Source organism: Bos javanicus, chromosome X, assembly GCF_032452875.1.
Source record: "Bos javanicus breed banteng chromosome X, ARS-OSU_banteng_1.0, whole genome shotgun sequence".
Lineage (NCBI taxonomy): Eukaryota > Metazoa > Chordata > Mammalia > Artiodactyla > Bovidae > Bos > Bos javanicus.
This window is the reverse complement of record NC_083897.1, coordinates 102,329,093-102,341,849: the sequence shown is the minus strand read 5'-3', so window position 1 is coordinate 102,341,849 and position 12,757 is coordinate 102,329,093. Positions and strand designations below refer to the sequence as shown.

Here is a 12,757-nt window from a genome sequence, read left to right as displayed (position 1 = left end):
TTATGTATTATACAAAAATGGAAGGTACTAAATGTTTAATATAATGATTAAGTAAATTACAGTCCATGACATTAATGTAGTTTTTAGAAATTAAAATGTGGGCATGTATGAGTAATTATTCAAGTATTTTTAGTCATTTGCTCATTGAAATCTCACTATAAGGGTACTGGATATCTTCTCCTGGCCTTCGAGGTGTACTCACCATTTTTCTCTAGCCTATTATATCCCTTGAAGGCTGACTTGTATGAACTGCATCAACAGGTTTCCTTGCCTTCTAGCTTCTGGTTGTCTTAGGTCAATGGAGAGAATCAGCAGGAGATTGTTGGAGGGTGAGAGGTAGGGGGTTTATGTGTCCTGGATCACTCTCTCTGGGCTTCCTGTGGGCTGACTGCCTTTCAGAACTAAAGATCACAGCTGGTATCAGGCAACCCTTCCCAAACACCTCTTTCACCAGGTTCTGATTACTGCTGTCTACTCCTACCCCTTTATGGTGATGTCACCAGGCTGGAGGTACTGTGCAATTCCTTGTGGTTTTTCTCCATCTTCCCATATTTTTTATTTTTAAAATAAAGTCATCTGTACTACTTTTTTGGGGCTGCACTGCAAGGCATCAGTCAGTCAGTTCAGTTGCTCAGACGTGCCCGACTCTTTGCGACCCCATGGACTGCAGCACGCCAGGCTTCCCTGTCTATCATCAACTCCCAGAGCTTGCCCAAACTCATGTCCATTGAGTTGGTGATGCTATTCAACCATCTCACCCTCTATTGTCCCCTTCTTCTGCCTTCAATCTTTCCCAGCATAGGGGTTTTTTCCAATGAGTCAGTTCCTCTCATCAGGTGGCCAAAGTATTGGAGCTTCAGCTTCAGCATAAGTCCTTCCAATGAATATTCAGGACTGATTTCCTTTAGGATTGGCTGGTTTGATCTCCTTGCAGTCCAAGGGACTCTCAAGAGTCTTCTCCAAAACCACAGTTCAAAAGCATCAGTTCTTCGGCACTCAGCTTTCTTGATAGTCCAACTTTCATACCCATACATCAATACTGGAAAAACCATGGCCTTGACTAGATGGACCTTTGTCAGCAAAGTAAGGTCTCTGCTTTTTAAAGTGCTGTCTAGGTTAGTTATAGCTTTTCTTCCAAGGAGCAAACGTCTTTTAATTTCATGGCTGCAGTCACTATCTGCAGTGATTTTGGAGCCCCCAAAATAATGTCTCTCACTGTTCCCCATTTATTTGCCATGAAGTGATGGGACTAGATGCCATGATCTTAGTTTTTTGAGTGTTGAGTTTTAAGCCAGCCTTTTCACGCTCCTCTTTCACTTTCATCAAGAGGCTCTTTAGTTCTTCTTCGCTTTCTGCCATAAGTGTGGTGTCATCTGCATATCTGAAGTTACTGATATTTCTCCCAGCATTCTTGATTCCAGCTTGTGCTTCATCCAGCTCGGCATTTCACATGATGCACTCTGCAAATAAGTTAAACAGCCTTGACATACTCCTTTCCCAATTTGGAACAAGTCTGTTGTTCTATGTCCAGTTATAATTATTGCTTCTTGACCTGTGTATATGGTCTGGTATTCCCATGTCTTTAAGAATTTTCCACAGTTTGTTGTAATCTACACAGTCAAAGGCTTTAGCCTAGTCAATGAAGCAGAAGTAGACGTTTTTCTGGAATTCTCTAGTTTTTCTATGATCCAGAGGGTTCTAGCAACTTGATCCCTGGTTCCTCTGCCATTTCTAAATCCAGCTTGTACATCTGGAAGTTCTCAGTTCACATACTGTTGAAGCCTAGCTTGAAGGATTTTGAGCATTACTTTGCCAGAATGTGAAATGAGTGCAATCGTGTGGTAGTTTGAACATTCTTTGACATTGCCCTTCTTTGGGACTGGAATGAAAACTGACCTTTTTCAGTCCTGTAGCCACTGCTGAGTTTTCCAAATTTGCTGGCATATTGAGTGTAGCACTTTCACAGCATCATCTTTTAGGATTTGAAATAGCTCAACTGGAATTCCATCATCTCCACTAGCTTTTGTTCATAGTGATGCTTCCTAAGGCCCACTTGACTTCGCATTCCAGGATGTCTGGCTCTAGGTGAGTGATCACACCATGTGGTTATCTGGGTCATGAAGATCTTTTTTGTACAGTTCTTCTGTGTATGCTTGCCACCTCTTCTTAATATCTTCTGCTTCTGTTAGGTCAATACCATTTCTGTCCTTTATTGTGCCCATCTTTGCATGAAATGTCCCCTTGGTATCTCTAATTTTCTTGAAGAGATCTCTCGTCTTTGCCTTTCTATTGTTTTTCTCTATTTCTTTGCAATGATCATTGACAAAGGCTTCCTTATGTCTCCTTGCTATTCTTTGAAACTCTGCATTCAAATGGGTATATCTTTCTCCACTGTGGGATCTTAATTCCCCAACCAGGGCTTGAACCCTCCCCGCTCCTGCATCAGAAGTCGGAGTCTTAATCACTGGACTACCGGAGAAGTCCCTTCCCATATCTTTTAAAATATTTCCTTTTTGAAACTCTCTCCAAATGAGGTTTGCTGTTTTCTGCAGAAACCTTGACAGATACAACAACTTAAGAGATACTATGGCTGAGATAGGCAGAGAGAAATTAAGTAATTTGCCCAAGGTCCCAAAGGGAGGAAACGATACTTGTAGGATATGTGACAATTATTTATGTATCTATCTTAAACTAACTTACATTTTTTATTAGAAAAGGTAAGCATAATATTCTGTACAAATAAGCAAAATGAAGAGAGAAAATACATTTCTGCCCATCTATTCCATCCATTATATATTTAATAAGATTCCCACATTTTTATCTCCAAATTCCTACATTGAGCCTCAGGCTTTATATTCAATTTCTTATTATATATGCTTCATTTGGATGTCTCAAAGGCACTTGAAACTCAACATGTCCAAAAACAAGTTCTTTCATGATCTTCCAAATCCTAGCCACAATTTTACATGTAAATGTCTCTAGTATGTCCATATGTCTCCAGCTCCACTGCCACCACCCATCTTAGTCCAAGACACCACCATCTCTTTCTTTGGAGAACTCCAAACCTTGGTCTCCCTGTATCTATCCATCTACTCTTGTCCATTTCAATCTATTATTCACACGGTAGTCAGAGAGACCTTTTCAAAATTCAGTCTAGTCATAGTGCCCCTTGCTTAAAACCAGAAAGTGGCTTCCACTGGTTTAGAATATAGATCAAGGATCTTATTTTGGCCCAGCTGACCTCAGCTGCTCTGCCTCCTGCACTTCTCTCCTTGCCAAAGCTCCATGGGTTGGCTTTCAGCTGCTCCAGTGAACTATGCTTCTTTCTACTATGGGGCCTCCTTGTTCTCTCTTTCTGGAACATTTTTACATAAACTGCCCCCCCACCCGGCAATGTTAACTTCCAGAATGGTGTAGACACTCTGACACTTTATCCCTATGGACTTTCCAAAATAATATTTATCAGAGTTTGAATTGACACACCAAGCATGTGGTTTATTTCCTCCACAGATCCTCTAGTAAGCTGTATGTCAATGAAGGTCTCTAACTGTCTTGTGTTACCTGTGTATCCCAAGTACCTTGTTCCATGCCTAGCCCATAGTATGAAATCAAATATTTGAATGAAAATAATGCAGTGGGACTAATGAGAAAGTTGGACAGAATCATATTAGAAAGTGCTGAATTCTTTATTATTTCCTGTTTCTTTGCTTCCAAGTCTAAAAATGATACCAATTTAGTCATGCTTCAACTCCTTTACTAGAAAGTAAAAGCTATTAAAACTGGATAAAGAAAAAAATTAAATCTGTTATTTTAGTTTCTTCAAGAAGATACTATTTGATACGAATGGAGGTATCAGGGCAGGTGGGCATGCAAGAGAAATGTTTGTAAGTGCCAACAGATTTTCATTAATTTCTTAGAGTTCTCAACATTTACTCTGAATTCATGTCAAAATTACATCTTTTTGAGGGCTCTAGTGATGACAAATCCAGCTCTAGGAGGATAAGGTGGAAATTTAAGGGATAAAACTAACAAAACAAGAGACTGATTGCACAATAAAATATATGCACTTAATATTCTTTACAGTTGAACTGGAAACAAGCTTTCTTTTTTTAAGTTGTTTCTGCACTTTAGCCATTCATTGACCTTCGCTTTTAAACTGTGTGTCCCACTTAATCTGTGATATTGAGTTCTTAACTTTTTTGCCTACTTGCTTCAGTTTAAGAACTTCAGCTTGAAAAACCCTATAGACCACCAATAACTGCCAAATCTTTCCCTAAGGACACCTCCCACTGCGCCCCGCCCCCTCTCGAGGGAGGGACCGCGACTGCGCAGACCTCCCTGTGATGTCACAAAAGAGCCAAACCAGGTGGCAGGGAGTTGTGTGGGGGGGGCAGCCCTGCGACCAGCCTTTCAGGTCTGCTTCCTTCCCTAAGACCACCCCACTACCCCCGCCCAGTACTCCCCTTTTAGTTAAATCGTTAAGAATAAAAGCACCAGGTTGAATCTCCACGTGGCCACGCCCATACTCTCTTCAGGCCACACCCCCTACTTGGGTGGCGTCTCCCAGGCACCAACTGCAGGAGGGCTCCCACGCGCGGCGCGTTCAGGCGGGGAAGGCGGAGCCAGGCCTCTCCAGCGCCTAGTTTTTCAGCCCCATAGCGGGCCTGGCTCCCGGGGCTAGGCTCTAAGAGTGCCGATCCCGGCCAGCTTGGGCGGGAGAGGCGCGCGCCCCTGAGTGAGGGGCGAAAGAGAGTAGAACATCGCCCCCAGCCCCGCTCCTCCTCCCCGGCCCCCCGCTCCGGATCAATGAGCGCACCCAGCTCGGCTGCCCCCTTCAGCAGCGGCCGCCGCGGCGGGAATGAGCGCGAGTTACAACGCTCGCCAGAAGTCGGAAACCTCCCGGCCCAGATCCCGGAGGCTGCCAACATCGCGGGCGTAGCCTCGTCCTCTTCCTGGAACACCAGTTCAGAGTGGTTGACCTCCCACCAGCATTCCAGCCGCCTGTCGAACACGTCCACAGCGGCGGACGCCAGATACATCCGAGGCTTCAGCGCGCCCTCCCAACTCATCCCGGGTTTTGGCTTAAGAACTGACACAGGTCTCAGGGTTGACATCTGGGGCTTTGGCACCCGCGGCCTGAACGACAGGGTCCGTATGTCTGCCCTCCACCCGACCACCACAGACGAGGCCGCCTCGGCCTCTAACCCGGGCCCCAGCTCCCCCCGGGTATCCGTACAAGGATCTGTCCAGCCCTCAAGGTCTCCCCGATTGCCCCTACACACCACCTTGCACTCAGCACCGGGCTCCACCGGGATATCAATAGGAGAAACTCCTAGACCCACTACCACCTTCAGAGGGTCGGTGCAGGGGTCCATCTCACCCGTGAAGCCCTCCTTTATCAAAATATCGGCACCAGCACCTCCACCACCCAATAACACACCCCCAGTGTCACTACTTGGATTCACCTCGCCCTCAGTATCCGGCTCCCCCTTGGGTTCGGTGCAAGGACCACCTACACCCAGTAACTCCCCCCCACTATCAGGACAAGAGTCCAGCCGTGTCTCCATGTCCGACTTCCAGCAGTTAGCTGCAAAACGATCTGCCCCGCTCTCAGCCTTGTCCCGAGAGTCCATACAAGGGTCTGCCCCGCCCTCGGTGGTCAGCTTTCCTGAGAGTTTGGCGCGAGGATCTATCGCGATTTCGGACTTCTCCCGAGTGTCAATTCGAGGGTCCTCCCCACCCTCAGATCTTAGCACCCCTCGGAGTTCGATACCAGGACCTCTTAGTCCCGTGAACTCTCAAGTGTCCACACAAGAGTCCACTCAGCTCTCAGAGCAAAGTTACCCCCAAAGATTAGTGGAAGGATCGGCTCCACCCCCGGATTCCCCCGGGGTACCAGTACCAGGGGTCGCTCCGCCCTCGGCGCCCGGCTCCGCCCAGGAATCGGTGGAGGAATCGGCTCCGCCCTCGGGCTCCCCCCGAGACTCGGTAGAAAAGTCCGCTCCGCCCTCGGCCAGACCCACTCCTGTACCCACGCCCCGGGAGAACCGCAACCAGAGCATGGAGAGTCTGCAGAAGACGAGTGACGCGGGCCAGATGTTCGACGTAGTCGTGATAGGAGGCGGCATCTCAGGTCAGTGTGGACCGTAGCACTAGCCTGAGGGACCCTGGGCGGCCCAGTGTGGGGGACTTGCAGTCTGAAAGTGGCGTTTGGGGGCGGGGGCGGGGGGGGGGGGGGTCCCCGGGGGGGGTCCCCCTGGGGGCCTCCCCCTTGTGCATGCGAGATTGCTACAGCTGCCGGGCCCCCGATCCTGCGAGGAGGGAATGGGATTGAGCCGGTGGTGTGACCTGGGGGAGGCAGGCACAATAATTTTTACTACTACTACGAAATAATTAGCTCTTGCCGTGCAGTTGCATTTAGTAGTTTACGTGGATTTTCTCAGTCCTCAGCGGTCCTGTGAGGTGGGTACTCTATTCGTCCCTATTTTACAAAACCTAGAAACGGAGGTAACTCTGCGAAGTCACCTCACCCAGCTGGGAAAGTGACAATGGTTTTCTCTCACGTGAGACCCTTACTCCTAATTCCAGCGGTGGTTGTTCTGCCTTACTGATTTCACGCCCTTTGCCCCAAACAGAAGATCAGTTTATGGATTTTTGTCGTATCGAGGTAGTAATAGTGTTGTTCCAGTCCTGCTATTCTTTTTTTTTTTTTTTAAGGTGGGGGCAGGGGGAGAAAGGTGGGCTCTTAGTTTTAACCTACTCCACCCCCCCCTCTTTTTTTTTCAGAACTCGCAGAAAGTGTAGGGCATTTATTGCTCAAAGGGAATCCCTCTGTGAAGCAGGGGCTGCGGGCAGATAAGGGAATGCCCTGTTTGTGTCTTTCTTCACCGCCTGAATCTTGCCCTGTTATGAAGCAGCTGGCAAGCCTATGTTCCTCTAGTCTCAGTTTGGGTTTGTAGCTGACCAACTGAGTGGTGTAGGAAGTTTCCTCGGATCTTCTGGAAACCTCATCATGATTGACACATCAAATTGTCACTTATGATGTCATATTTGGTAAAATGTTTGAAATTTAAGAATTGTGTTTCACATCTAGATAGAGCCCCACACTAGTCTGTCCACGACCTGGGAGGATGTTAATCATTTCTGAAATATACCTGCAGGATCTAATTTAGAAGGAGGGAGAAATGAGGTGGGAGGGAGTAAGTAGGGTGCCTCCAAGTAGCCATTTTTATCTATAATCCTTTTGAAGAGACTCTGAACATGCTTACAGATGAATTTTGCTTGGAGATAGCTTTTGACTTGGCCTGTTTCAGGTAACATTCTTAACCACCAGGGAAGAGACCGACTTGAGCTATTGCTCTAACAACTCCAGTCAGGGCCAGCAAAAACACACATGTATGTCAGAGCACTAGGAAAGCAGATCTTGGTTGAGAGTATGAAAAAGTATTTCTCTTGTTTCCCTTCATTCTTTTATTAGCTTATTTATTCATTCAGCAAACACTTGTTGAGTGCCTGCAATGAAGTGGACTGGTGTTTCTAAAAGCCTGATTCTTGTATGCAAGCCTCCTAGATAAGCACTGTGATTGTTCATCACTGGAAAATAAAGATGATGATAATGTGTAAATTGACTAGGAGTTCCGTCTCCGTTCCCCATCTCCATATCATTCATATTTCACAGTTTAGGGTTCTTACTGTGATTTTATGCCTGTCTTCTTGTTCTAGTATCCCTTAAGGAGCATTTTGTCTTTTACTTTTTCTCTGCCTGATGACTGGCTCTTCTCCCTTTCCATACTTTACTCGAAGTAGTTGGTCATGAACAGAATTGGATTTACCATGTAGCTGATGTAAGGTTCTACAGCCTTAGAACTGCAGGTCCCTTCTGGTTCTCATCCAAAAAAAAATAACCAGTTTCATACTGAATCTTGTATTTGTAATTTTGCATTCTTTTTTTTTTTTTCTTGAAGAGGCAACCAAATTATGTAAGCTTTAGGTTCCTCAAAATCTGAATCTTTCCATTGTCACTAAGAATTATTACTTTGTTCATTTCCACATTCAGGAAGAAGAGAGTATTTCTTGCATTGTAGTTCACACTCCTATTCCAGAACCCAACTTCCACTTCATCAGTGACAGTGGAAAAGGCACTGGGATTCCTTTAATATCATCTCTTATCAGTAAGATTTTATTTTAACACCAAAAGTGACCAGAAACATTGCTTTCTGGCTGTGGTGTCTTGCCAGATGCTTCACAGCTAAAATGAAAGTAGATGTAAGTCTAGCTCAGGATAAATCCTGCACACGAACGGGGTGTTTCCCAAGCAGGTGAGAGGCGTTACTTCGCAATGGTTCTTGAGCTCTGAAACACTCATCTTTGTGTTTTCTTAGGAGTATCCCATGAGTTACTTAATAGTCCCCATATCAGCTTTAAATGCTTTCTTAAAACTCGTCAGAACTGGCACATTTTAGTGTGCCACATATATACATACTTATAATATATGGCCAATACTTTGCATCTGCTGTGTTATTCCTGTTTTATAACAAAATAGTTCTCCAAAGCATACAAATCCTAAATTCCTCAAAAGCAATCCATATGCACGGAATTATCTTTCATTTTTTGTAACTATCTCTGCACAAAGAACAGCAACATCTTAATGTATCTCCCCTTTGTCATTAAAAATCATAGAACAGACCATGTCTTACAGCCACAAGATCCCTTTTTCCTCCCACTCACCAATTAAATTTTATGTATTTAATTGAGAAGGGGCAACCCTTCCTATTCATTTGTAAGTAGTGTTATGGTATCTTCAATATGCTCTGGCCCTTCATCCATCATCTGTCATCCATCACCAAGTCCTTTCTGGAACTTCTTTCGTGTTTTCTGTGACATCATCAGATCCTGAGTTTTTATCCTACACTGATTGCTCCTTTTCTAGTCCTTTCATTGGGCCCATATTCTTGCAACCTTCTGGTTTTGAAATGGCCTCCAGGAAGTTATTTATCACTTTGGCGCTCATATGCATTCTCCCCCTCTCTTTTCATTCCAGGACCTCACCTTTTGCTTTATCTACACAAAGCTCTGAAGTGTCTAGTTTAAATCCTTTGCTTTGTCCCAACTCCTGTACCGTAGCTTGTCTGCTCTTGGATATTTATATTTCAGAGTTGACTGTCTTATTCTTACTTCATATTCAATGTGTTCCAAAGCCTCCTTGTCCTCCAACCCAGCTTCTCTTACTCACTTCCTCGACTCTGTTCTTGGCACCACTATCCTTTCCATCATTTTGGGCACCCCTTCTGTTTTATCTTCTATAGCCAGTCAACAAATTCTTCTAACTCCTCCTTGGAGCTCTTTCCTCTCTTGTATGTCTGCCATCCCCAGGAAGGACCCTTAACCCCTTTGGCTAACCAGGTTTTAACCATCTTCCTAATGACCACCCTTTGGGGTCTCCCTTCATGTCCATCCCTTGTTTTTTTTTTAAGTTTTTTTAAGACTTGATTTTTTTAAAAATACTTCTTTCATCAGCTTGTTCTGCTCAAGACATTCAGTGGTCTATTGCCAGCCTCTCAAGCTCCCCTCCCCACCCCACACGTGTCTAGTCTCACCTTGTTGGACAAGTAGCATTTCCCACCATCCCTAACATGGCTTTAGGCACACTGCTGTCTTGTCTTCAGTGCTACACCATGTTTATTTTGTTCCTCTGGTCCTTTCCTGTTTTTTGTTTTTCTTAACACAGAAGTGCTTCTCTCTGAACATTTGCATTCTATCCAGTCTTCAATACCCGATTAAAGCCCTTTTGCTTGGTCCTTTTGCCTCTCCTTGACTTTTCTCTCTTGTGGAGCTTGTAATCTATATCTGACCATTTGAACTTTCTGTCCTATGTCTTGATGTTATTTTAAGGATAGCAGTTGAGTCACTGACTTTACATGCTAGTTCTTACGAACCAACACAGATAAAGCAAATGACAGAAATCCAGTGGTGTAAGATTTTAAAATCTGCCCCTGGGAATTTCTGAATTAGCTCTCTTTAGGAAGAGAGAATAAAAGGGAAAGAGAGAAAAAAAAATCCCACCTCCAGGGGACAGTGAATACTTCAGAGTCTTTGGGCCAAAGGAGTTTTTAAAAGACAATCTAGTTCAGTCCCCTAAGATTTTAATCATCTCCACAGTATCTCCTGGCTATAGCTTTGAACAAACACATCTAGGGAAAGAGAATGCTGTACCCCTGAAAGCAGCTCATTATGAGCAGGGGTGGCTGTGGGACCTGGAAACTCGTTCAAGCATTTTGGGAGCTGCTGCCATATGCCTACCAGACCACAAGGCTAGAGGTAGATAAAGAGGAATAACAAGTGTCCCAGCTCACACAGTGCCCCACCCTCTTGTGAGCAGTAACCAAGTGAGAAAATAATTGACATTCGTACAATAAGAGAAATATTAATATTATGAATCTGAACAAAATGCCAGGACCTTGAGAGATAAGTAGGATTTTTAACAGGTAGAGATAAGAGGATAGAAAAAAGACATACCAGAGAGTCCAAAGGAGTACAGAGTCGGGAAGCCCTAAGCCGCATATGAGCAATGTTTAATTTAAACGCATGATAAGAGTTCCAGGGAAGGAAAACTGTTGCCTGCTGTGCCTCTAGTGATGTGATCCTGGTAGTCGCTGAGGTCACCCTAGTGTGTCACGTCTGCCCCCTTGGTTAGCCAGGACACAGTGAAAGCACTTTCACCATAACACTGGATAGTCCTGGGTGATTAGAGTCTTTCCATGTTTTGTTTTGTTAGATTAAATTTCAAGTGTCTTGTAGAGAGAGGTATTTCTAAATAGTGACTAAGCAACAGAACCTCCCTATATTTATATCCACAGACTGAGCTCTACTAAAAGACTTGAGAGCACTAGCCGCTCAGAACGTTGTGCTGTGTAAGAGCAGCAAGGATGAAATCTTTCTTATCACTGGAGACAGAAAGTCGTTTCGCAAGAAGATTGACTAATGTTCTAAATCCTGCCAGCAAGTCCACAACATACCACAGTTTCCCTTTTTGTTGAACTACACCACCATGAAGAATCATTTCTGCTAGCAGTGTTTTAGGCATTTTAACCCAGAACTTGGCAGCACATACTGTATGGTTTTGTAGTGATTAAGAAAAGCTTACAGTAAAAGATATGTCACTAAGTTTCCGTGCCTTGGTTATTTAGATACTCTGTGGTTTATTGCAACTTAAGCATTCATTTTCTGCCTCTCAGGACCACTTCTTGACCCCTATTTTTTTTTTCTCTAAGCTAGAATTCTTTGACTTTATTAACTTTTGATGGTCAACAAAGAATACAAGAATTAAATTTATTTGATTCTGATTTTTTGATGTCTTCATGGTTGAATGAGCTTTGGGGTTTATCTGACATTTAATAGGCAGTTTTAGCATTTGTCCAATACTAATTTATATGAATCTATACATAATTCTTGGCTATTTAGCAATAGATCTAAGGACTTCCCTGGTGGTTTAGTGGTTAAGACTGCGCTTCCACTGCAGGGGGCATGGGTTTGATCCCTGGTTGGGGAACTAAGATCCCACATGCTGTGGCATTGCCAAAAGGGAAAAACAAACAAGCAAAAAACCCAAACAAACATAAAACAATAGATCTAAGTATAATATAATTATAGAAGTATAGTATAACTATAGTATAATTGGATCACAGAGACCAGTAGTTGAGAAAAGGAAATGTGGAAGTCTGTTATTGGCAAATATCGGGTCATGCAGCCTTTGTGCAGGTGTGACATACACATATTTTATATATGATAAATCTGGCCAGTATTTAAATGCACGTATACTCCCCAAAACTGAGATAATATTGCAGTTTCATATCACATACAGGGGTTTACAAGAGTATAGACATCCAATTGGCACTGGTTTGAAAACGACACTTGCATGTATGAAGTGAAGTGAAGTTGTTTTAGTTGTGTCTGACTCTGTGACCCCATGGACTATAGCCTGCCAGGCTCCTCCATCCATGGAATTTTCTAGGCGAGGTACTAGAGTAGGTTGCCATCTCCTTCTCCAGAGGATCTTCCTGACCCGGGGGTCGAACCTGGTTATCCTGCATTGCAGGCAGACTCTTTACCGTCTGAGCCACCAGGGAATTCCTTGCATGTATGAGATAGATGGATTTCATAATATCAGTTACTTTTCATTTTAAATTCAAGTGTTTAGAACTGCATAAAATGAATCAAAAGAAGTCAAGTTACATTTTAAATGCTGTAAGTGTTTGAGACAAGTTGATTACTAGGACTGCTTTATCCTTTTATTTGAAAAATGTTTTGCAGTTTTACCAGCAATTTGTGTTTTCCTTTGGATGATCTGTTTTTTATTCTCTTGTCATCTAGCCTTATGAATTAAGGCAGCTTAACATCTTTGAATCACAGTTCTGTCATCTGTAAAATTAAAGGTTGGATTAAGTTATGCATGATCTATCTTCCAGTATCTTTTTCAATATAGTTGGTTCAAGGGTCTGTCTTCAGCTTTCTCTTTTGGACCCCTTCTTCAAAGCTTTTTTTTTTTTTTTTTTTTCCTTCCATGTTGTATTTTGGAAATGGTTTTCATCATCCTTCATATTGATATCCTACTCTAACTTAAATCAGTATTTGGGTCTTTCTTCCAAATACTCATTCACACTGTCCATCACCAACTCCCAGAGCTTGCCCAAACTCATGTCCATGGAGTCAGTGATGCCATACAACCATCTTATCCTCTAATACCCGCTTTTTCTCTTGC

General features: G+C 43.7%; 1 protein-coding gene across 2 annotated transcripts in view; it reads left to right on the top strand.

The window, feature by feature from the left end:
* Window positions 1-4,853: 4,853 nt before the first annotated feature.
* MAOA (monoamine oxidase A) overlaps window positions 4,854-12,757 on the top strand; it is an 84,650-nt gene continuing 76,746 nt past the window's right edge. Inside the window, exon 1 of one of the 2 annotated variants that reach the window (XM_061410387.1) lies at window positions 4,854-6,133. In XM_061410387.1, the coding sequence (XP_061266371.1) occupies window positions 5,155-6,133 (979 nt within the window). In that variant the 5' untranslated portion in view covers window positions 4,854-5,154. The remainder of the gene's footprint in view (window positions 6,134-12,757) is intronic. The other variant, XM_061410386.1, reaches the window with a different exon arrangement.